Consider the following 21,860-nt stretch of genomic DNA (forward strand, 5'->3'; position numbering starts at 1 on the left):
CGCTGTTCGGTTCCATCATGAAACGTCCCCCATTATAGCCGATGGGGTCTGCCAGCGCTGTTCGGTTCCATCATAAAACAGCCCACATTATAGTCGATGGCGTCCACCGGCGCTGTTCGGTTCCATCATAAAACAGCCCACATTATAGTCGATGGGGTCTGCCAGCGCTGTTCGGTTCCATCATAAAACGGCCCCCATTATAGTCGATGGGGTCTGCCAGCGCTGTTCGGTTCCATCATAAAACGACCCTCATTATAGTCGATGGGGTCCGCCGGCGCTGTTCGGTTCCATCATAAAACGACCCTCATTATAGTTGATGGTGTCCCCCGGTGCTGTTCAGTTCCATAATAAAACAGCCCCCATTATAGCCAATGGGGTCCACCGGCGCTGTTCAGTTCCATCATAAAACGGCCCCCATTATAGTTGATGGTGTCCGCTGGCGCTGTTCGGTTCCATCATAAAACTGACCCGTTTGGTCGCGGGGATTCCCCTTTCCTGTTCATCTAACCCCCGCCGATGTGAAAGCAGCTGTATGTGTGTTGGTGTTGAAGAGTTTTCATTGGATGTCTTCCATACAGTCCATATTAGCACAGTGTATGGACGCACATACACCTACAGTAGAGCTGTATACACAGATGCTAGGACGCCATTGGTAAAGTTACTTTATTATTCAGACACAGTGGAATAGAACAAGTGTAACGGCTCTTCCGCCATATCCGACCAGCGGACTGCGGTCCTCATCATACATTATACATGTGAGGCACGCTGAGCGCTACACCGCAGCACATCCGCCAGTGAGCGGTCACGTGGTGCTCCCCTCATACACACTTCCGGTCACGCCTCCTCGCTGATACGCAACGGTGTCACGTGTCAGCGCCGGCAGGACTGTCTGTTGGCGGCTTCCGTATGACGTACAATCCTCGCGCCCTCGGTAGGCGGAGCTTCCTGGTTACTGACCTCCTGCATCTCAGCGCCGTGCTCGTGGAGCTGCAGGAAGGGCAAACATGTTCCGGCTGGAAGGTCTTGGGCCAAAAGCTGACCCAGAAGAGATGCGAGCCAAGATGCGGCGGGATGTCATCAGCTCGGTGCGGAACTTCCTGCTCTACGTGGCCGTGCTGAGGATCAGTGAGTCTCCTCTTGTGTGGCAGTGGTTCTGGCTGCTGTACTAGTGCCCGGTGTTTAGCTCTTATTTTGTTTTCCTGCGCTAAGATTACTTCTGCTGCCTTTCCTTTCCATCACTTGCAGGGCTGTACTTTAATGGAGTTTTTTAAATTAGTGTTAATGTGTGCAAAAAACCGTACCCTTAGCTTTATAAATATATTTACATCAAAATAAAGTACACGGATGGGCTTATTTCTTGCAGCTCTGACTCGCCGGTGGTCATGCGATTGTTGTGTCCCATGCAGGAAACAGTATTGCTGCGCCCTGCATTGCCTACATAGTACTCATTGATCTCTATGTAGCCTGTAAATGAGAAGGCAGCAACTGTTACAGACCGCTTGTGCCTTCTCCTCTGGGTCCTCTTCTGTGTCTGACAGCTACGGACCTGACCTGTGTATTATCGGGAGCCCACAACCAAGTAAAGTATACTTGCAGCACTTGGTCCCTAATTCATTAATATCCCCTTAAAGGGGATTTCTGTGCGATAAGCGTCAGCAGAATGATACGTATCGCATACCTGCATTCCTCTGCTAGTGCTCGCACTTCTTTATTATTAGAGGAAACTCCTTTTGCAGTGTGTGTGTGTTTTCACACACTCCCTCTCCCTCCCCCATCCGTCCCGCGCCATTGCCTCTGGGGCGCTCCCCCCCCCCCCCCGCTCGCGCCATTGCCTCTGGGGCTCTTCCCCCCCCCCCCGCTCGCGCCATTGCCTCTGGGGCTCTTCCCCCCCCCCCCCCCCCCCCGCTCGCGCCATTGCCTCTGGGGCTCTTTCCCCCCCCCCCCCCCGCGCGCGCGCCATTGCCTCTGGGGCGCTCCCCCCCCCCCCCCCCCGCGCGCCATTGCCTCTGGGGCGCTAAACCCCCCACCCCCCCCCCCACCCGCGCGCGCCATTGCCTCTGGGGCGCTGCTACCCCCCCCCCCCCCCCCCCCCCCGCGCTCGCCATTGCCTCTGGGGCGCTACCCCCCCCCGCGCTCGCCATTGCCTCTGGGGCGCTACCCCCCCCCGCGCTCGCCATTGCCTCTGGGGCGCTACCCCCCCCCCCGCGCGCGCCATTGCCTCTGGGGCGCTACCCCCCCGCGCGCGCCATTGCCTCTGGGGCGCTACCCCCCCCGCGCGCGCCATTGCCTCTGGGGCGCTACCCCCCCCCCCCCGCGTGCGCCATTGCCTCTGGGGCGCTACCCCCCCCCCGCGCGCGCCATTGCCTCTGGGGCGCTAAAACCCCCACCCCCCCCCCCCCCCACCCGCGCGCGCCATTGCCTCTGGGGCGCTGCTACCCCCCCCCCCCCCCGCGCGCGCCATTGCCTCTGGGGCGCTACCCCCCCCCCCCCCCCGCGCGCGCCATTGCCTCTGGGGCGCTACCCCCCCCCCCCCGCGTGCGCCATTGCCTCTGGGGCGCTACCCCCCCCCCCGCGTGCGCCATTGCCTCTGGGGCGCTACACCCCCCCGCGCGCGCGCCATTGCCTCTGGGGCGCTACACCCCCCCCGCGCGCGCGCCATTGCCTCTGGGGCGCTACCCCCCCCCCCCCCCCCCGCGCGCCACTGCCTCTGGGGCGCTACCCCCCCCCCCCCCCCGCGCGCCACTGCCTCTGGGGCGCTACCCCCCCCCCCCCGCGCGCCACTGCCTCTGGGGCGCTCACACACACCCCCGCGCGCGCGCCATTGCCTCTGGGGCGCTCCCTCCCCCATCCGTCCCGCGCCATTGCCTCTGGGGCGCTCCCTCCCCCATCCGTCCCACGCCATTGCCTCTGGGGCGCTCCCTCCCCCATCCGTCCCGCGCCATTGCCTCTGGGGCGCTCCCTCCCCCATCCGTCCCGCGCCATTGCCTCTGGGGCGCTCCCTCCCCCATCCGTCCCGCGCCATTTCCGCGGAAGAGCTGCAGCTTCAAACCCTGCAGCATTTCGCTATTTCGCTGCGTTTTTAGGAGCGGTTTGGCCACTGGCATTCCGTTGCGGCCTTCTCTCCTCATAGAGGAGTGAGGCCACGACGGGAAAAAAAAAAGAATTGAGATGCCGCAGCTGTCAATTCCGTGCCGCAACGCCGGTACCGCCAGACTTTGCTGCGACGGATGGGCCGCCCCATATGGATGAGATTTTTGCAAAATTTCGTCCACATGGCTAGCTAATCCTGAGATTAGGACCCGCAGCCGGAATTGCTGCACAGAAACTCTGCATGGAATTTCTGCGGCAAATCCGTCCCGTTGGGGCCAGAGAAGGAGAGATGAGGATGGACAATCAGGGTTGTTGATGTCCAGGAACTGTTCAAGTTAATGTAGAAGTATAGTAGATAATGCTTCATTGACATAGAACCCTTCCATCCTCGATTTAGCCTCCTGCATGGGAAGGTTCATACTTTCCCATGAGTGTGTGATAGTCTGCTTTGTTGTCAAAAGGAGAAAGTTAAAAAGACAGAATGAGGTGCATGTGTGTCATGTTGTAGTGGGGCCGCCCACGGATCACAACGGAGACTTGCATTAAGCAGGCTGTAAGTCCTGGACCAGAAACAAACCACTCAGAGGCAAGTCCACTATATGTTGGACATAGTGCCTGGGTCAGGGCAACGCCTGAAACATGAGGGGGAGCATTCAGAAGATAATATGCCATCCGTTCTGGCACCAGCTACCATCTCAAGTGAGCTGATTTCTGGAGAAGGGGTATTGATTGAGCATTTAGAAATAGTAAGCCACGTTTTGTGACAGGAAGTAGGATCCTTAGCTTGGGCCACACCTGAGCATAAGATTGCCATTAGGGGTGTGAGGACTTATTCAGCATGGAATAGAGATTGCACCCAAGGAATGGGAACAGCAGACAGAAACGTGCTCAAATGGAGGAATTTTTTTAAAGTCTTCCAAACCTCGCAGAAAGACTCACGCCCAATGCTTAAGTTGAAGGTATCTGGTAAGCTCTGCATTGCGAATATCACGAGAGGATTTCAAGGACTGAAATGACAACAACCTAGTTTGTCAATAAGTGGTGCAATTTAGTGAATCCATTGGCATGCCACCACCTGAACGAGGGAAGAGAGATCACCGCCGGGGAAGAAACGGGGATTATTATCGGTAAGCGGCATACAAGGAGATGGCAGGTGAAAGGAGTATTTAACAGAATCCCAGACAGAGAGGGAATGCCGCATTAGGGGACTAAGTAGAGGAGGTCTAGATTTTGGAGATATCGAAAGTAGGGAGTTAATAAGAATTTAATCAACATTCGAAAGTTCTAAAAGAATCAAGTGGGGATCGGAACTAGCAGATTGTAGAAGAGTTGGTCAATCACCGCAGCTTGATGATATTTCGAGGACTGGAACCCACAAACATCCCTTCAATTTGTGGGCGTTTAATGTATATTCGGAAATCCTCATCCTAGAGCAATTTTCTTTGTAAATTGTAAAGGATATAGGCTGGGACAGACACCAGGAGACCCCGAAATAAATATAGCAATTTTGGAATCCAGGATATCTTGATTGCATGAATGCGTCCAAGCCATGATATAGGGAGAGATCTCCGGGTGTCCATGAGGACAAGGAGGGATTTGTTGTAAGGAGGATAGTTAGCGGCATAGAGGTCAGAGTAACGAGAAATTAATTTAAGGCCTAAATAGGTTTTAGGCAAATTTGCCCAACGAAAGCTATAGTTTGATTTCAAAAGGTTAAATTCCTGCTGGGAGAGGGATATACTAAGGGCGACAGACTTGTCTGGATTAATTGTTAAGCCAGGAATAAATGCGAAGTAGCTGCAGATAGGGAAGGGAGGTATGAGAGAGGAAGAGGAGGATGCTGACCGTGAAGAAGTTGAATCTATGGTCAACTCCAGCCAGCTCTTATACTAAGGATTGTCTCTTGTGAGTAGCTAAAGGCTCCGTAGCCACTGTAAACCGAATAGGAAACAACGGGCATCCCTGTCTTATTCCTCTCTCAACTGGAAAAGGGGAGCAAAAGATGCCGACATACTGGACCACGGCAGAGGGATTCACATATAGTGAGGCAAGCCCATAGAGACTGGGTCAGATACCCGTTTTTGGAAAATTTAAATGCATATAGTTGCAGTCCAGAGAATCGAAAGCTTGATTAATGTCCAGTGACAGAAAGGCCACGGAGGCTCCGAGATGGGCTAGATGTGACCTATGTATGCTGTCCCCAGCATGAAGCCTGTTTGATCTCTATTAACAGGACAGGGTAAAAACTGGTTTATATGAGACGCAGGGATTTTTGCCACAAGCCTAATGTCTGTATTTAGTAATGAGGACGGTAGGTGAGATGGCGTTCACCATGTTTGAGTAGTAAATGCTGGATGTCAGTAAGGGCTTTTTCACACGAGTGCATAAACTGCGCATTTTTACGGGCGACCGATATACACGACCATCTGTGGCATTGGCTTCCAATGCATCCATTCATACGGGCGAATATATGGCATGTAAAAATGTGGAAAAATGGAACAAATGCGACCAAAATACTTGCCGACGCATGTACATTGGGCAAAAAGGTAATTCTGGAACTATGTTTTGGCCAATATACGCCAGCAGGCCTCATAGACTCCTATGGTAGCAGAGTAAAAAAGGGAGGGGTAGGCTGCGAAATCTTACAGGTGCCTCCATGTAGTCATTAGAAGTCATTTAGAGGAATAAAGCTGAGCGAGGGATTTCCGGGGTGCAATGTGGTTTTTTTTTCCGCTATAAACCACGCTCAATAGTCGTGTGAATGAGCGAGAAGGCGCTAATTACCCTGGCGGGAAAAAGTCCTTACACGCAATATTACAGTGCCGGCGAGAAAACGTAAAAACGCAAACGCTCGTGTGAAAGAACTGCATGTGTAATGGAGAAGAGTAACAATCGTTGGCTGCTCACTTCTCTCTTGCAAAAGGGGGCTGTTATTTTTCTAGAAACAGCGCCACTCTTATCTGTGGGCAACGTCCAGTACTGCAGCAATACCACACACGACCCATGGGCGCTGCTTCTGACATTAAGAAACAAGACCTTTGTTTTGTTGCATAGAAACTTTAGAAATGGATTGTATCTCTGGGTTTCTCATCCATGTATTTGTCCGCTGCGCCCTGTATGCAGCTAGCAGACATCCAGTGAGATGGAGTATTTGCTGACCTCTCAGTTTGTGGCTGTAAGCCAGTTGAGATCTTGTGTTAATGAATCCATTGCTAATACTTCTCTCTTTTGGCAGCTCCATATATCTTGAAGAAGCTGGACAGTATATGATGGGATGACCGCTCACCGCTGCTAATTTATCACCTTTAAACTGCGGACTTATCAACTTGCAACTTCCACACAGTCGCTGCTTCATCAGCATGCTTTCCAGAACATGTTCCTCTGAGGATGTTCTAGTTTCACGGATCCGTACCCTGGTTGGATGATAGAAGCTAGGAGTGACTGTCGGTCCTAGTGCCATTCTTCCACTCGTTCTGTATGTCACATGCGGAGATGTGCAGAGGCCTTCCTAAGAGTTTCCTTTTATAAAGAAAAAATAAAATGCAGAAAAAATGTTTCCGCTGATTGGTGTCCTCAATATTATTCCTGAAGCTCATTCACATATCTTTTGTACCTGGCAAGGGAAGCGGTGAGTTCAGCGCTGCCCATACACATCATGGAGTCTGTGTATGTGGAGAACCGATGGGAGGAAGGATCGTTTCACATGAGGTTTTGCTTCTGCATCGGACATCCACATCTACCATGAATGAACTCATTTGGCCGGTGCAGGTTATATTTTTGCCTTTACTGAAAAGCATAGTCAGCTGCGCGTTTCACTATTACACACGTGGTATGCATTCTTAAAGTATACCTGAGTTTTCAGCAAGTTTTCTAAAATACACCAGGTTCTCCTTGCTCTCATTTGCTGCTGTTTGCACCCTTTTTCATGTCTAAGATCTGATTTATAGGTGGTCTTTCCCCATTTTTCTGTTGCCCTGCAATATGCATTCCACTTTTGGGGAGGGGATGTGTAGCGAGCCTAACATTCTGCCAGTAGTTCACTGCTCTGCACTTCCTTGCCCTTCCCATGTTGTATTGCACTGGCTCCGGTCCAGTCAGCAGGGGGCAGTATCTGAAAGCCCACTCCTGCTTTTCCAGGACGATTAGGCATTTAGAAACAATCTAGCCAAATAGTAAGTAAACCGATTATAGTGTGTGTACACACACACATGCTGTGACAGCAGGAGAGGCAGAGATGCTGGAGATCGCTAACACAGTATCTAAGTGCAAAGGAAGCTGTTTGAACATAGCTTTTCCCCCCTGTTGTTAGGGAAATGTGTTCTTGTTACTATGGAAGCTCTGTACCTAATGACAGTGGATTGCTGGAAGGGAGACCTCTAGTGGCAGTCACTTCAAACATGATTTACAGTGGTAAAGCAACAACATTTTTAATGCAAGTATATTAAAAAAATGATGAGTAAAGGCTCATTTAAACACACAGATAATCGCTCAAAATTTGTCAGAATTAGCGTCATTTGCATGTATTTAGAGAACAGTTGTCTGTTCTCTAAATACATCACTATTGTTCTCCAGCGGGACAGCTGCTGAAAGATTGTTATCAGCGCTACCCGTAGAGAACTCGGGGTCCATCTTACCAGTCCCAATGGATTTTAAGATGAGCTGAACTTGGTAATGGATTAAAAGTGCACGATGGGCACACATTTACACACAACGATTACCGCTTTAAAGATGGCTTTTGAGCGATGATGTGTGTAAAAGGGCCTTAATGCAAGCTGGCAGATGAGTGTAAGTTTTCTGACAAGTTAGTGCCCCTTTAAACTGAAATTTTTGGCAGATATAAGCAATAGTCTGGCCTAGTTTTTCCCCAACCAGACTTCCCTGATAGAAAGCTAATCCCAATCAAAGAGGCTGGACAATTCATGCGGTCTCTGCTCTTACATTCTCTACATCTGATGGCGCCTTGTTGTAGTGTTGCACAGTACGGTCAGAACAGACATGGCCGCATTATCCTCTCAAAGCTATAGAAATTGTAAATGTAGTCAAATCATTTTTAAGAGGCCGTTGAATGCAACGACGGGAACAGCTACAATGGTTCTGTCTTTCGGTACGGTACTCTCTATTTCCAAAGACTGTTTGTAATCACAATAATAAAAACCATACAGGCCCAATTACATCTGATTGTTAGTTTGTCAGACTAGAGATGATTATCAAAGGGGTTGGCTGGAAAACAACATTTTCTTAGTGTTTTCCTGTTTCCACAACGAAATGGCAAAATGCTAGTGTGACAAAGCCCTACTAAACTTTTTGCTAAAGTAGTAATCTATATTGCAGCTCTCAATTAAGGCCCATTTACACACACAGGTAATCTTTTAAAAGATTAGTGATCGTTTTGCATAAAGTACTGATAGGAACTAATTGCTATTAGTACTTTATCAGCTTCATTTGCATGTAAATGAGCTTCTGGGAGCTGTTACAGAACTCAGCAGGAGGTCTGAGCATTGTAATTAGCGCCATTGTTCAGCCATAGGCTGCTAAGAGAAAACAATGTAATCTCTAGCTCCCCAGGGAGAATTCAGCACCTTGGACAGCAGACACAGCCTGCTGTTCTGTTTATCAGCTGTTATGCCAACTATGGAGCCCAAATAGGGTATCCAAAAGTGGCAAAATGTTTCATTGGTCAATGAATAAGCTTCATTTAAAAAAAAAAAAAAAAAAAAAAAGGTAAATCTCCTGTGACAAGAATTTAAATTTGAAGAAAAAGTATTCTCCATCTCAACGAAGCATGGAGTACCGCTGTGTATGAGGTAGCCAGAAGGACAGAGACGGCTGGCTGAGGCCGCCTGCACACTTCAGATCCGGATTCCGCATGTGGGTTCCCGCAGTGAATTCCAGCTCTGACTGCAGCCGGCGACCCTGCTAGCTGTATTTTCTCTTTCTGTACTGCGGATGGTCGTGGCAAGCCACCGTCCAACATGAGCAGTACAGGGTTCCCCCTCCCCCCAAATGTTTATTTTTCACGCGCCCATAGTATGCTATGGACGATATTTGCTGTGGATCCGCAGTGCAAATGCCAGCTGCATGTTCCGCAGCAAAAATCCGCCCGTGTCCCGTGTGTAAGCGGCCATAACTTCCATGGTAGGGAGCTATCAGACATTTATGGCACAGCTGTAGAAATACCATACAAGTCGGGATGGAAATATCCTTTTAATAAAATGCTTAAACAAAGTGTCTTTTAATGATCTTTTTTTTTTTGTATACCGTAAAATGCAATTTAAAAATTCAGCCCCGAGTTGTGCATTGTTGTAGCCACGCATGCTGGCCTTGTGCACACAAGAGGAAACTAAATATTTCATAATATAGCCACTAATGATCTCTCATATACAGTCATACTATTAGCTTGAAATAACTTAATTGTCAAGTTTTTTTTATGACCGCCCCAGGAAACAGAGGAGCCTGAAATCTGGAGATATTCACTGACTTCTATAGGAATGCAATGTTGGCATGCTCTGTGATAAGTACAGAGATGCAGGGAGGGAAAGGAGGTGAGCTGTGCCATGGCCTATTCTAAACCGTGGATCTTGTTTATACTGGTGTTAACTTTTATTGTAGTTTTGCCCAGGATGGTAATAATAAGATTACTCAGGGCTCCAAAAAGTGTTTCCTAATGTCCCAATATTTAGTAAATTTGTATTCTTTTTGTGTCCATTTTTACAAGAATTCCACTGTTATTTCTGCCAGACCCTGTACATTGTTTCTATTCTACATTGGTCTGTAACACCGAAACCATTTATTCTAGCTCACATCGATAATGAAAACTCTACACTAAACATCTTCTTTATTAAATGGAAGCATTATAGCGGAACTCATTTACAACATTTGCAATTAACTTTGATGAATTAACCCATTAAGTACCAAGCACAGTAAATTTAAGGTGCTTGGTCCTGGCTTCAAACCCAGCCGATAGTAAAAATACAGGGGGGGGGGGGGGGTTAATTAAAAGCCCCTGCTTCTGCACTAAATGAGAAGCATGTGGGGTTGTCAGCTGTTAGTCACAGCTGATAACCTAGCGGAGAAGGCAGGAGAGGTCTTTAACCCTTTCTGCCTCCTCCTTTCTTTAGTACATAGCGCTCAATGAGTGCTATGTACTAAAAAGTGGAATTATTACCTCCACTACAGGAGCCGACAGTCACGTGACCGCTGGGATCCCCTGCTACAGCAGAGCTGTATGGTCCTAGCAGATCCTGATCAGCTCTGCCTGTGACAATTGACACTACATGGGAATGTTTTCTCCTGTAACCGGGACTCCTATGGATGCCCCAGCTACAGTGAGAAAGTGTCAAATAAATAAAACATGTGAATGGTACCCAGAGGTATGACGTCATGAGAAAGATAGACGGCAAAAAAATTAATTACATAAGTAAAACAAAATTACAGAATAAAATAAAAATATATACATAAAAGAGAAAATAACCCAAAGCCGACGCCAACCTAAACCGTCACCATATACAACCTGTAATCCAAAACTATACATATTATATATCAAAACGGCTGAAACAAAATGAGTCAATTTCCATACTTTATTTTAGTGTAAATATACTAATTAAAAAAAAAATTATTAATGTTAAGTCATTTTTTTAGCTTTTTACCCCTGATAAAATGGGGGGGAAAAAGTCACCGAAAAAAATATTAAAAATATAGCCTTATATGTTACGGAAAAAATGCAGCAAAAATCATTTTGATAACTGAAGGAAATAATATAGGGCAATTAAACCGCCACATGGGTAAAATCCTTAAAAGTGTCTGGTCCTTAAGGGGTTAAGTTCACTCTGGTCGGTTTTCAACTGAAAATTAAGAACCTTCTAGTTCTACACTATCAATTAGCGCAGGCAGTTATTTCTATGAACACAAGAACTTACAGAATAGTGAATCTGAATTGAAATTTATGAAGAATGGCTAAAAGTAAAATGGAAACATTTCAATCAATGTTAGATATTAATAGTGAACCACTAATTACAAAAGGGGCAGAGAACTAATACTGTCCCCTGCAGCATAAGAGGATTATGTGCACATTATGCATTTTAAATGATTTACTTGCAGAACATTTTAGCATATATAGAATACTCCTGAGCTAACTTGCATCGGTCCTGTACATATGTAAGACTGGTTATTACTGGTGGATCCTATTGAACTCATTAACGAAATATGACCTATCTATAAAGAGGTTATAGAACGTGTCAGGTAGGGTACAGTATAGGCTTGGGAACCAATCCAACGCCGGTACTGCTGACAAAATACGATCACTCCAATCACAGTTCTTTAACCCCTTAAAGGCCTATTTTGGCCATAAGGACGCGACAGTTTGGGGGGGATTTTCATCCCCACTTTTAAAAAGCCATAACTTTTTTATTTTTCCGTTGACATGGCCCTATGAGGGCTTCTTTTTTTTACGCGAACTATAGCGCATATAATGTATTGTAAAACTTTTATTTTTTGAGAGCAGGGAGAGAAAACTTCAATTCTGCCACTGTTTTTAAATTTTTTTTTACAGTGTTAGGGCGCATTCAGACGATCATATATCGGCTGGGTTTTCACACCCAGCCGATATACGGCGTCCCTCTATGCAGGGGGAGGAAGCTGGAAGAGCCGGGAGCAGTGCAATGAGCTTCCGCCTCCTCTCCACCCCCTCTCCGCCCCTCGCCACTATTTTCAATCGAAGGGGCGGAACAGGGCGGAGCTATGTCTGGGAACTTCATTCCGCCCTTCTCATTGCACATAGTGGCGAGGGGCGGAGAGGTTGTCTGAATGCACCCTTAATCATACAGCATAAATGACACGAGACATTATTTTTCTCCGAGTTGGTACAATTACGACGATACCAAAAATATTTAACTTTTTTTAGGTTTTTCCACTTTTGCACAATAAAACCCCCTTTTTTTTGGAAAATTATAATAATTTTTATATCACTGCATTCAAAGTCCCATAACTTATTTTATTTTTCCTTGGCCGATGCTCTGTGATGGCTTGCTGTTTTTGCGTGACGAGCTGTAGTTTTAATTTGTACCATTTTGGGGTATATGTGGCTTTTTTGATGACTTTTATTGCGTTTTTTTCTGAGGTAAAATGAGCCAAATATGCATTTTGTCTCCATTTTTTTTTTTACACGTTTTGCTGTGCAGGATAAATAGTGTGTTCAATGTATAATACAGGTCATAATGGACACGATGATACCAAATATGTGGGTTTTCTAAAATTTTAATTTTTTTATACAAATAGGGAAAACATGCAAAAAAGGGATTTATTAGTTTGGGGGGGTTTTTTTGCATAGTTTTTTTTTTTTACACCATTTTTTTTTTTTTACACTCTTATGATCCATAGCAGCTCTGATGGTTGTGATAGGGCATTGCAGGACTTATGTAACAGCGATCACAGGCAAACGCAAGCCAGTACGCCTGTGGCTGGTGTCCTGTTGCCATGGCAACCCATCGGCCCTCCACAATGGGTTGCGGATAAATTGCTGATCGGTAGGGGTCTTACTGTTGAGCCCACTGCCGATCTCGAGAACAGGGGTCCTCTGTCCACTGTCGTCCTCACTGAAGGGTTACTGCACCACCCATAGTGAAGAGGAGACTGAATGTAGCACTGGTCACGCAAGCGAGCTGGCGCTCCATTCACTGTTAATGGCCTGCATACATAGCCGAGCCGCAAGCACTCTGGTATTTCTTTCAGCCCCATCGAAATCACTAGTGCTCCATTTATTCGGATGTTACTGCCGGGTGAGAAGATACCCCACAGCGACAGGCAGAGGGGGACACAGGATCTCCATTCTTGAGATCAGCGGGGGTCTCAGTGGTGAGAACCCCACCGATCAGCAAGTTATCGTCCATCCTTTTTCAACCCATTTACCCCTTCATGACAACATCGTGGAGTGCTGATGAGTCCCAATGGCAACCTGGGGGCTATTGAAGGCTTCCAGGCCAGACACACATAGAAGTCAATTAAAGACTGCCAGTAGCAAGGCTTAGTAGGAGATTGATAGGTTCAATACACTGCATGAGTGATAAAGCGTTTAATTCATCTACTGGGCTGTCGGCCATGGAGAACGTGGGGCTGTCGGCCACGGGGGACGTGGGGCCCGTCGGCCATGGGGAACATGGGGTCCGTCGGCCATGGGGAACGTGGGGCTGTCGGCCATGGGGAACGTGGGGTCCGTCGGCCATGGGGAATGTGGGGTCCGTCGGTCATGGGTAACGTGGGGCTGTCGGCCATGGGGGACGTGGGGTCCGTCGGCCATGGGGAACGTGGGGTCCGTCGGCCATGGGGAACGTGGGGTCCGTCGGCCATGGGGAACGTGGGGCTGTCGGCCATGCGGGACGTCAGTCATGAGGGCTTGTACGGCCATGGGGGATGTGGGGCCGTCGGTCATGGGGAACGTGGGGTCCGTCGGCCATGCGGGATGTGGGGCTGTCGGCCATGCGGGACGTGGGGCTGTCGACCATGCGGGACGTGGGGCTGTCGGCCATGCGGGACGTCAGTCATGAGGGCTTGTGCGGCCATGGGGGATGTGGGGCCGTCAGTCATGAGGGCTGTCAGCCACGAGGGATGTGGAGCTGTCAGCCACGGGGGCTGTCGGCTACAAGAGATGTCGGCCATTGGGGATGTGGGGCCATCGGCCACGAGGGCTGTCGGCCACAGGGGGACGTGGGGCTGTCGGCCACGGGGGACGTGGGGCTGTCGGCCACGGGGGACGTGGGGCTGTCGGCTATGGGGTCCGTCAGTCATGAGGGCCCCCAGCCACGAGGAATGTCAGCCATGGGGCTTGTACGGCCATGGGGGACGTGGGGCTGTCAGTCATGAGGGATGTGGAGCTGTCAGCCACGGGGGCCGTCGGCTACAAGGGATGTCGGCCATCGGGGATGTGGGGCCGTCAGTCATGGGGGCTGTCGGTCATAGGGAACGCGGGGCTGTCGGTCATAGGGAACGCGGGGCTGTCAGTCATGGGGGACGTGGGGCTGGCGGCCATGGGGCATGTGGGGCTGTCAGTCATGGGGGCTTGTAGGGCTATGGGACATGTGAAGCGTTAGCTGTGAGGTAAGCCGGCCGTGTTTACTGCTGCTTCCCAGACATGACACAGGCCGCAGTGTAAGCAGCTCCTCTATCTGCCATCTTCCCCCGTTTCTGACAGGACGGCCGGGATGAGGGCGGCCGCTGGTTCCGTGTGACGGCCACATGATGGAGTTCCACGGCCCCCGCTCCCTCCTCTCCTCCTCACGGCTCTTCCCTCAAGTCTCTATGGTGTTCATTGGAAACAGCAGGAGGGGCTGCAGCTCTCTATGGTGGAGCGGCGGCTGCAGTGGAGGCTGCGGTACTCGGCGGCTCAGGTACGTCTGACAGACCGCGGCGGCCGCTATGTGTGATGTCTGCTGCGGCCGCTCCTCCGTCCGGCATTGTGTGGCTGTAGGAAGCCGCTGGGTGTCCGTGTGTGGCGCTCCGGTACCGCGAGAGAAGTGTGACCGGACCTACTACCATAGCAGCTACCGTGTAGTGTGACCGGACCTACTACCGCAGCAGCTACCGTGTAGTGTGACCGGACCTACTACCGTAGCGACTACCGTGTAGTGTGACCGGACCTCCTACCGCAGCGGCTACCGTGTAGTGTGACCGGACCTCCTACCGCAGCGGCTACCGTGTAGTGTGACCGGACCTACAACCGCAGCGACTACCGTGTAGTGTGACCGGACCTACTACCGCAGCGGCTACCGTGTAGTGTGACCGGACCTACTACCGCAGCGACTACCGTGTAGTGTGACCGGACCTACTACCGCAGCAGCTACCGTGTAGTGTGACCGGACCTACTACCGCAGCAGCTACCGTGTAGTGTGACCGGACCTACTACCGCAGCGGCTACCGTGTAGTGTGACCGGACCTACTACCGCAGCGGCTACCGTGTAGTGTGACCGGACCTACTACCGCAGCGACTACCGTGTAGTGTGACCGGACCTACTACCGCAGCGGCTACCGTGTAGTGTGACCTGCCCTACTACCGCAGCGGCTACCGTGTAGTGTGACCTGCCCTACTACCGCAGCGACTACCGTGTAGTGTGACCGGACCTACTACCCCAGCGGCTACCGCGTAGTGTGACCGGACCTACTACCGCAGCGGCTACCGTGTAGTGTGACCTGCCCTACTACCGCAGCGGCTACCGTGTAGTGTGACCTGCCCTACTACCGCAGCGGCTACCGTGTAGTGTGACCTGCCCTACTGCCGCAGCGGCTACCGTGTAGTGTGACCGGACCTACTACCGCAGCGACTACCGTGCAGTGTGACCGGACCTACTACCGCAGCGACTACCGTGTAGTGTGACCGGACCTACTACCGCAGCAGCTACCGTGTAGTGTGACCGGACCTACTACCGCAGCAGCTACCGTGTAGTGTGACCTGCCCTACTACCGCAGCAGCTACCGTGTAGTGTGACCGGACCTACTACCGCAGCGGCTACCGCGTAGTGTGACCGGACCTACTACCCCAGCGGCTACCGCGTAGTGTGACCGGACCTACTACCGCAGCGGCTACCGTGTAGTGTGACCTGCCCTACTACCGCAGCGGCTACCGTGTAGTGTGACCTGCCCTACTACCGCAGCGGCTACCGTGTAGTGTGACCTGCCCTACTGCCGCAGCGGCTACCGTGTAGTGTGACCGGACCTACTACCGCAGCGACTAACGTGTAGTGTGACCGGACCTACTACCGCAGTGCCTACCGTGTAGTGTGACCGGACCTACTACCGCAGTGCCTACCGTGTAGTGTGACCGGACCTACTACCGCAGCGCCTGCCGTGTAGTGTGACCGGACCTACTACCGCAGCGGCTACCGTGTAGTGTGACCGGACCTACTACCGCAGCGCCTACCGTGTAGTGTGACCGGACCTACTACCGCAGCGCCTACCGTGTAGCGTGACCGGACCTACTACCGCAGCGGCTACCGTGTAGTGTGACCGGACCTACTACCGCAGCGGCTACGTGTAGTGTGACCGGACCTACTACCGCAGCGACTACCGTGTAGTGTGACCGCACCTACTACCGCAGCGACTACCGTGTAGTGTGACCGCACCTACTACCGCAGCGACTACCGTGTAGTGTGACCGGACCTACTACCGCAGCGGCTACCGTGTAGTGTGACCTGCCCTACTACCGCAGCGACTACCGTGTAGTGTGACCGGACCTACTACCGCAGCGGCTACGTGTAGTGTGACCGGACCTACTACCGCAGCGACTACCGTGTAGTGTGACCGCACCTACTACCGCAGCGACTACCGTGTAGTGTGACCGCACCTACTACCGCAGCGACTACCGTGTAGTGTGACCGGACCTACTACCGCAGCGGCTACCGTGTAGTGTGACCTGCCCTACTACCGCAGCGACTACCGTGTAGTGTGACCGGACCTACTACCGCAGCGCCTACCGTGTAGTGTGAACACCCCCCTTTTATTCACACCGTTGTATGCATATTAGCGCGCCTGAGCGCAACATATCTGCTGGATTTTTGCGTGCGCATCGTCGTATTTTAGGCCCGGGCGGATGCGTGTTAGCATGCGACTAAACGCAGCGTATTGGCGGACCGAGGGCTCCTGCGGACAGCATATTTGTATATACGCTCGTGAGAGCATGATGTGATTGCGCCGTGAAGAGAGCGTTATCACATGCTTTCACGTATGTATCCGTGCATTCTACTGGGCTTGTTTGCGCTGCCGGACCCGTTCACATTGGCGCAGGACATACTTGTGCAATTGTTGAACCGGCCGAGCAGCCTAATTAGTCCCGGGTGTTATTGATTAGCACCGCCAAATTGCGCAGTTAACATTGCGGGTACATGCAGCATCGCTAAGTGATGGCGCGGGAAGTGTAGATAAAGCCTGTACTGGGCACGGCCGCCCGCGAGTCTCCGTGGTCATTCTCAATACAGTGCGGGAACGGGTATCAGGGTTGCCAGCTGGGATCACAGCCGGAATCCACTGCGGGCCTCCAACATGTGAAATCCGGTCCGCCCGTGTGAGCCCCACCTTGTACTGCACTTTTTGCGCCTGTAAGACATGGTCATTTGCACACAGCAAATAGCACTGATTAAAATGGCTAATTAGTGTAACGAGTTCCAGATGTGTTCTTTTTACGCAGTGTTTCACGCATCTCCTAGCGTAATTTGCATCCTTTTGCGCATCCCCATTGACTTCTATGGGGACTTTTGTTTACAGTTGATGACCTATGCTCAGAATAGGTCATTGGTAGTTTGGTCTACCACTCAGGATGCCCCCCGATCAGCTGATCGCTGGGCCTACAGTCCGTGTGGCCAGCGCTGGAAGCAGATATTGTTGTCAACATTTCAGTGCTCCAGTATGGTACTATAGTGCCGCAGTACCAAACTAGGCCACTGCAATACAGAGCGCTATCTGCTTCCAGCGCTGTCCTCATTGACAACAAACCCAGTGATCAGCTGATTGGCAGGGATCCCGAGCGTCAGACTTCTTGCGCAGAAGTGTTGGGGGGCCTCGGATCATCTTCCCCTATGACTATCACTTGCCACCAGCAGTTCTGCACTACTGCAGCGAGCGCCCACCCTGAACTCCCCAGAAGCATGCAGATCCAGTGCAGTCACTCGTTGGCTGCGGAGATTGTTGCTAGGCTACAGCCTAAACATTTAGGTCAGGCTCACATGGGCGCGAAACGTATTTTGGCCGTGAAAATATTTGCGTGACCGAAACGCTCTTCCATGTGTATTTGCGCAAATGTCCCACATGTTTCGCACGCAAACGAATCTGCACAAAAGGATTTTGTGTGTGTATGCGCCACAAGTACGCAGGTTTTCTGCGCCTAGGCGCCTGGGCCACTCGCGCCTCCTGAGACCAGAGTTCAGGACTTCTGCAGATGAGTGTATACACAGATACGTTCGCGATATCGTGACGTACTAGTGCTGTGAAGGGAGCGCCAACGCGTGCGAATCTGCGCATTCTACTGTACTTCCTTATGCTGCTGGGCCCGTGTTTGGGGCCTAATTAGTCCCTGGTGTCATTGATTAACACTGTTAAATTTGCACAGTTCACACCCCCCATAGACTCCTATGGGGCACAAAAATAAAACATGTTGTGTGTATTTTCGCTTGAAATTGAGCGCAAAAGCGCAGAATGTGAGGAAACCCTTTGAATTAATGGGTTTTATTCTCTGTAGACTACGCCCGTCTGCGGGAGCCCATAACGTTGTTTTCTGTAAACCGCGGCAGTGCTTTAGGCGTCACTCACAAGATTGCATTTAGTCTATGTAGTACACCGCGCTAAAAGTCGGTTGATTTACAAAGTGCAATTCAGACCCGCATTACATACATACACACAAAAACACAGTGTGCCCTATTACACGCCGTTATCATGGGCTGGGGCATAACATCTGTCGCACATATGCATGTTACACGTGTGTTTGCTGCATAGTAATTGTTACAGACGTAAAAAAAATGCCTGTCTGAATGAGCCCTTAGGGGGTCCAGATGGGGCGAATTTGCCGCGAAATTTCTTTGCGAAACCTCCGCAGGGCATTTATAGAAAAGTGGATGAGATTTTGAAAATCGGGTGGAATTCAGCTCCACAACTTGTCAATTATATCAGCTTCCGCTGCAGAATTTACGTCCTCTCAATGAGGGGCTGAATGCCGCACAGAAATAGGTGATAAAATCAGTTCCAAAATCTGCACCAAATGGTGCGGCGTGGAGGCAGGCTGTCGGCCGCTGCGGACAATCTGCTGCACACCGTCCTGTGTTCACCGCCCCTTACATTTAGCCATGGCACTCAGAGTTGCGGCAGGATGATTGTGACGACGGGTTCCCAGGCTCTTCTGTGACACTTGTTCAGGTTGTGTCACTTTTTGTTTTGTGCAGTGGAATAATGTAGCGAGTCCTGAACATGTAACACTTACTCTAAACATGTGGACACAAATGATACAATGTTGCAACCATTTCATTCCAGTTCTACAAACATCCCTTCACTTATAACTTGCAATGAAAGGCATGTCAAGGGAGCAAGAAGTCCCAGCAGGCACAGCACACTAATTACATGTATACCGCTCGCTGGTAAACAAGTCCTATTATTAGGATTTACCAAAGAGTTTTCCATATCGGCCTCCCGAGATCACAGGTGATAGTCACATTAAAGGGGATGTCTGAGACACACAACTAATCTCTTTTCATATGTAAATGTTACCATTAAAGGACTTTTCCATGCAAAAACCATCGATGAGCTATCCTCAGTTGTCTGTCAGGCATTCCGAGCAGCGAATCCACTAGTGATGAGAAGATGGCTTGAGTTCTCAGAACATTGTCCGTTTGGAGGCGGCCTAGTTTGGTATTGCAGCTCTCTACCATTCACGTCAATGGGACCTCGCCCATCTGCTATTGATGGCCTATTCTGAGGATAGGTAAGCAGTAGTGTTTGCCTGGAAAACCCCTTTTAACATCTCTGTAATCAACTTCAGGCCTTTTTACAGCAAACGATGAGCGAAAATATACCATAATCGTTCGATAAATCATTCGCTGTTCATTTATTATTCATTTTATGCAGGCATAAAAATCATCGTTGGTTCGTTTACTTATCATTCAGCTTAAATACCGATTTGTTCATTCGTTTTCATTCACTTATATAACAAATAGGAACGACTGAACGATTTTTTATTTGAATGAGCCAACAGGTTGCTCAAGTGAACAAGCGAACTCTGACATCATTCGCTCATTCAGATAACTAATCATTAGGTCTAAATGGACCCAAACTGTGAGGCTACATTCACAGGGCAAGAAACTCGGCCCGCTAGCACGCTTGTCAATGTGCGTTTTACCCATTGATGCTGAGCGTTCATGGAAAAACGCTCTTCATTGGTTCTGTCAAATTCAGATCCACACGCACAATAGACTATTGCAAGTGTTGAAACGTAGCATCGTACGGTATCTTTAAGGTTCCATTGAAAACATGGGCGATGCGTTCGGAGGGACATATTGCCCTTTTTCTTCTGGTATTTCGTACCAGATCTGCGACGGACCCTCCGACCGCTCCAACACAGAAGTGAACCCGGCCTAATAGGTCTCAGATAACCCCTTTAGTAGGACACATAGAAGAGGCCTTAGACTACGACTTCCCAAATCTTTAAAATGTAATACATATCTTATTGTAGTGAATGGAATTTGTAAATTGAGTATATAACAAGGTTTTCTCTATGCTAGGAACATAAAAGGCTTAGTAAAAACATTAGCAAACCCTCCTAACCACAGAAAGAAATATTGTCTGGGAATCAGAATTGCAGTCAGCGACAAATGGGATGCCTCCTGAATAATATATTCGTTACCATACTACCATTCACAGCTACCCAACGCCGAGTCATCTCCAAATGTTCATAAGGTAAAACTGTATCAAATTGATAAACACTTTAAAGAGTGATTGGACTGATTTAGTTTGTATTCCATTATCATAATAAAGCAGGACAGTTGTAAAATGAGGTATACAATAAACATATCAGTCGTGGATAGGGCATGAATATCAGATCAGTTCCAATCGCCCGTACCGATCTGCTGGTTTGAGATGAACGTGGTGGCCTCTTCTTTTTATATAAGGCATAGCCCCATACATTGTATAGCAGCTGGGCCTGGTATTGCAGTTCAACTCCATTCACTCGAATGAGCCTGAGCTGCACAAAGGCCATGTAACCGATCTTCATGACAATGCAGAAAATAAAGAGGCTGCAGTGCTCACTGGGGGCCACAGCCTTTTCAAATGGCTGATTGACGGGGTCCTAGGAGTCGGTTTGCAACCGTGTTGGTATAGATGACCTGTCCAAAGAATAGGGGATCAATATGAGTCCTGGAAAACCCCTTTTAATGTTTGTGGTGTTTTTTTTTCATTTTTCGATTTCTATAGTATCAAATAATCCTGGAATCTTACAGTTTTCACACTGACCTGTAAGCCTAATAATATCTGATGCTTCCTGTTCTGTACATCTTGTTATCATCACAGGCAGGATTACAATGATGGCTGACATCTCTGTTACAAAGCTGGAGAGGCTAATGCAGTACAGAACATATACAATAAATGATTGGTGTGTATATATATATATATATATCTCATTAGTAAAGTGAGGTCCTATTCCCTTTTATCTGTTTAAACAGGACTTGAAAGCCCAGAGCCCTTCTACATGTAACGATTGTTCACAAGAATCGCTGGATTGTGCGAATTTGAACAATAAAGTCGTTGCATGTAAAAAGCGTTCAGTCATTCCCATTCACTTGTACAATCCCCTGAATGACCAACGATTGAGTGAATGGCACATAAATGTAACCGATTATCTGCGTGTGTAAACTGACTGCGTTTTAAAGCATCGTTCGCTTTTTGGAACCATTTTTTGCACTGTGTAAAAGCACTCCAGGGTTCAGTCCGGACCTTCGTTAGGGCTTAAGACGGAATTCCATTTCTCTCTTCTGTTTAGGTATCAGAGGAAAGCCTCCCGCACACAGGCACTTTTTTCCGCGCTTAATGCAGTGTTTTCAGTGCCACGCTAATCGGGGTATAATGCTACCATTGTTTTCAATGGAGCCTCTCAGACAGCCGCTCTTTTACAGCGCTGCAATTTTCAAGCGGAATGTGTGCTATTTTTCGCCATTTAGTGCACCTCATCTATGATGAGGTATGCGATACCCAGCTGTCGTCCGCAGAAAGCTGCAGCCGAAAGCAGAAGTAAAATCATGGCTCTTTGCCGA

The 21,860-nt window shown here is 49.4% G+C and overlaps 2 protein-coding genes across 2 annotated transcripts in view; both read left to right on the forward strand.

The window, feature by feature from the left end:
* Positions 1 to 915: 915 nt before the first annotated feature.
* Positions 916 to 6,646, forward strand: TOMM5 (translocase of outer mitochondrial membrane 5). Its single transcript, XM_066604451.1, has 2 exons — positions 916 to 1,125; positions 6,326 to 6,646. Exons 1-2 carry the CDS (start codon positions 1,005 to 1,007, stop codon positions 6,358 to 6,360), a joined length of 156 nt encoding a protein of 51 aa, XP_066460548.1. The 5' UTR covers positions 916 to 1,004; the 3' UTR covers positions 6,361 to 6,646.
* A 7,759-nt stretch (positions 6,647 to 14,405) lies between these two features.
* Positions 14,406 to 21,860, forward strand: part of FBXO10 (F-box protein 10) — a 57,165-nt gene continuing 49,710 nt past the window's right edge. The window contains exon 1 of the mRNA XM_066604452.1: positions 14,406 to 14,468. The gene's annotated coding sequence lies outside the window, so the exon portion shown is untranslated. The remainder of the gene's footprint in view (positions 14,469 to 21,860) is intronic.

Source organism: Eleutherodactylus coqui, chromosome 5 (assembly GCF_035609145.1).
Source record: "Eleutherodactylus coqui strain aEleCoq1 chromosome 5, aEleCoq1.hap1, whole genome shotgun sequence".
In the NCBI taxonomy this organism is placed as follows: domain Eukaryota; kingdom Metazoa; phylum Chordata; class Amphibia; order Anura; family Eleutherodactylidae; genus Eleutherodactylus; species Eleutherodactylus coqui.

What these genes read in the sequence shown, in the direction of transcription:
- TOMM5 (XM_066604451.1), top strand. Translation starts at nt 1,005, where the DNA reads ATGTTCCGGCTGGAAGGTCTTGGGCCAAAAGCTGACCCAGAAGAGATG. An exon ending in CGTGGCCGTGCTGAGGATCA is followed by an intron (nt 1,126 to 6,325) that starts GTGAGTCTCCTC and finishes CTCTTTTGGCAG; the next exon opens with CTCCATATATCTTGAAGAAG.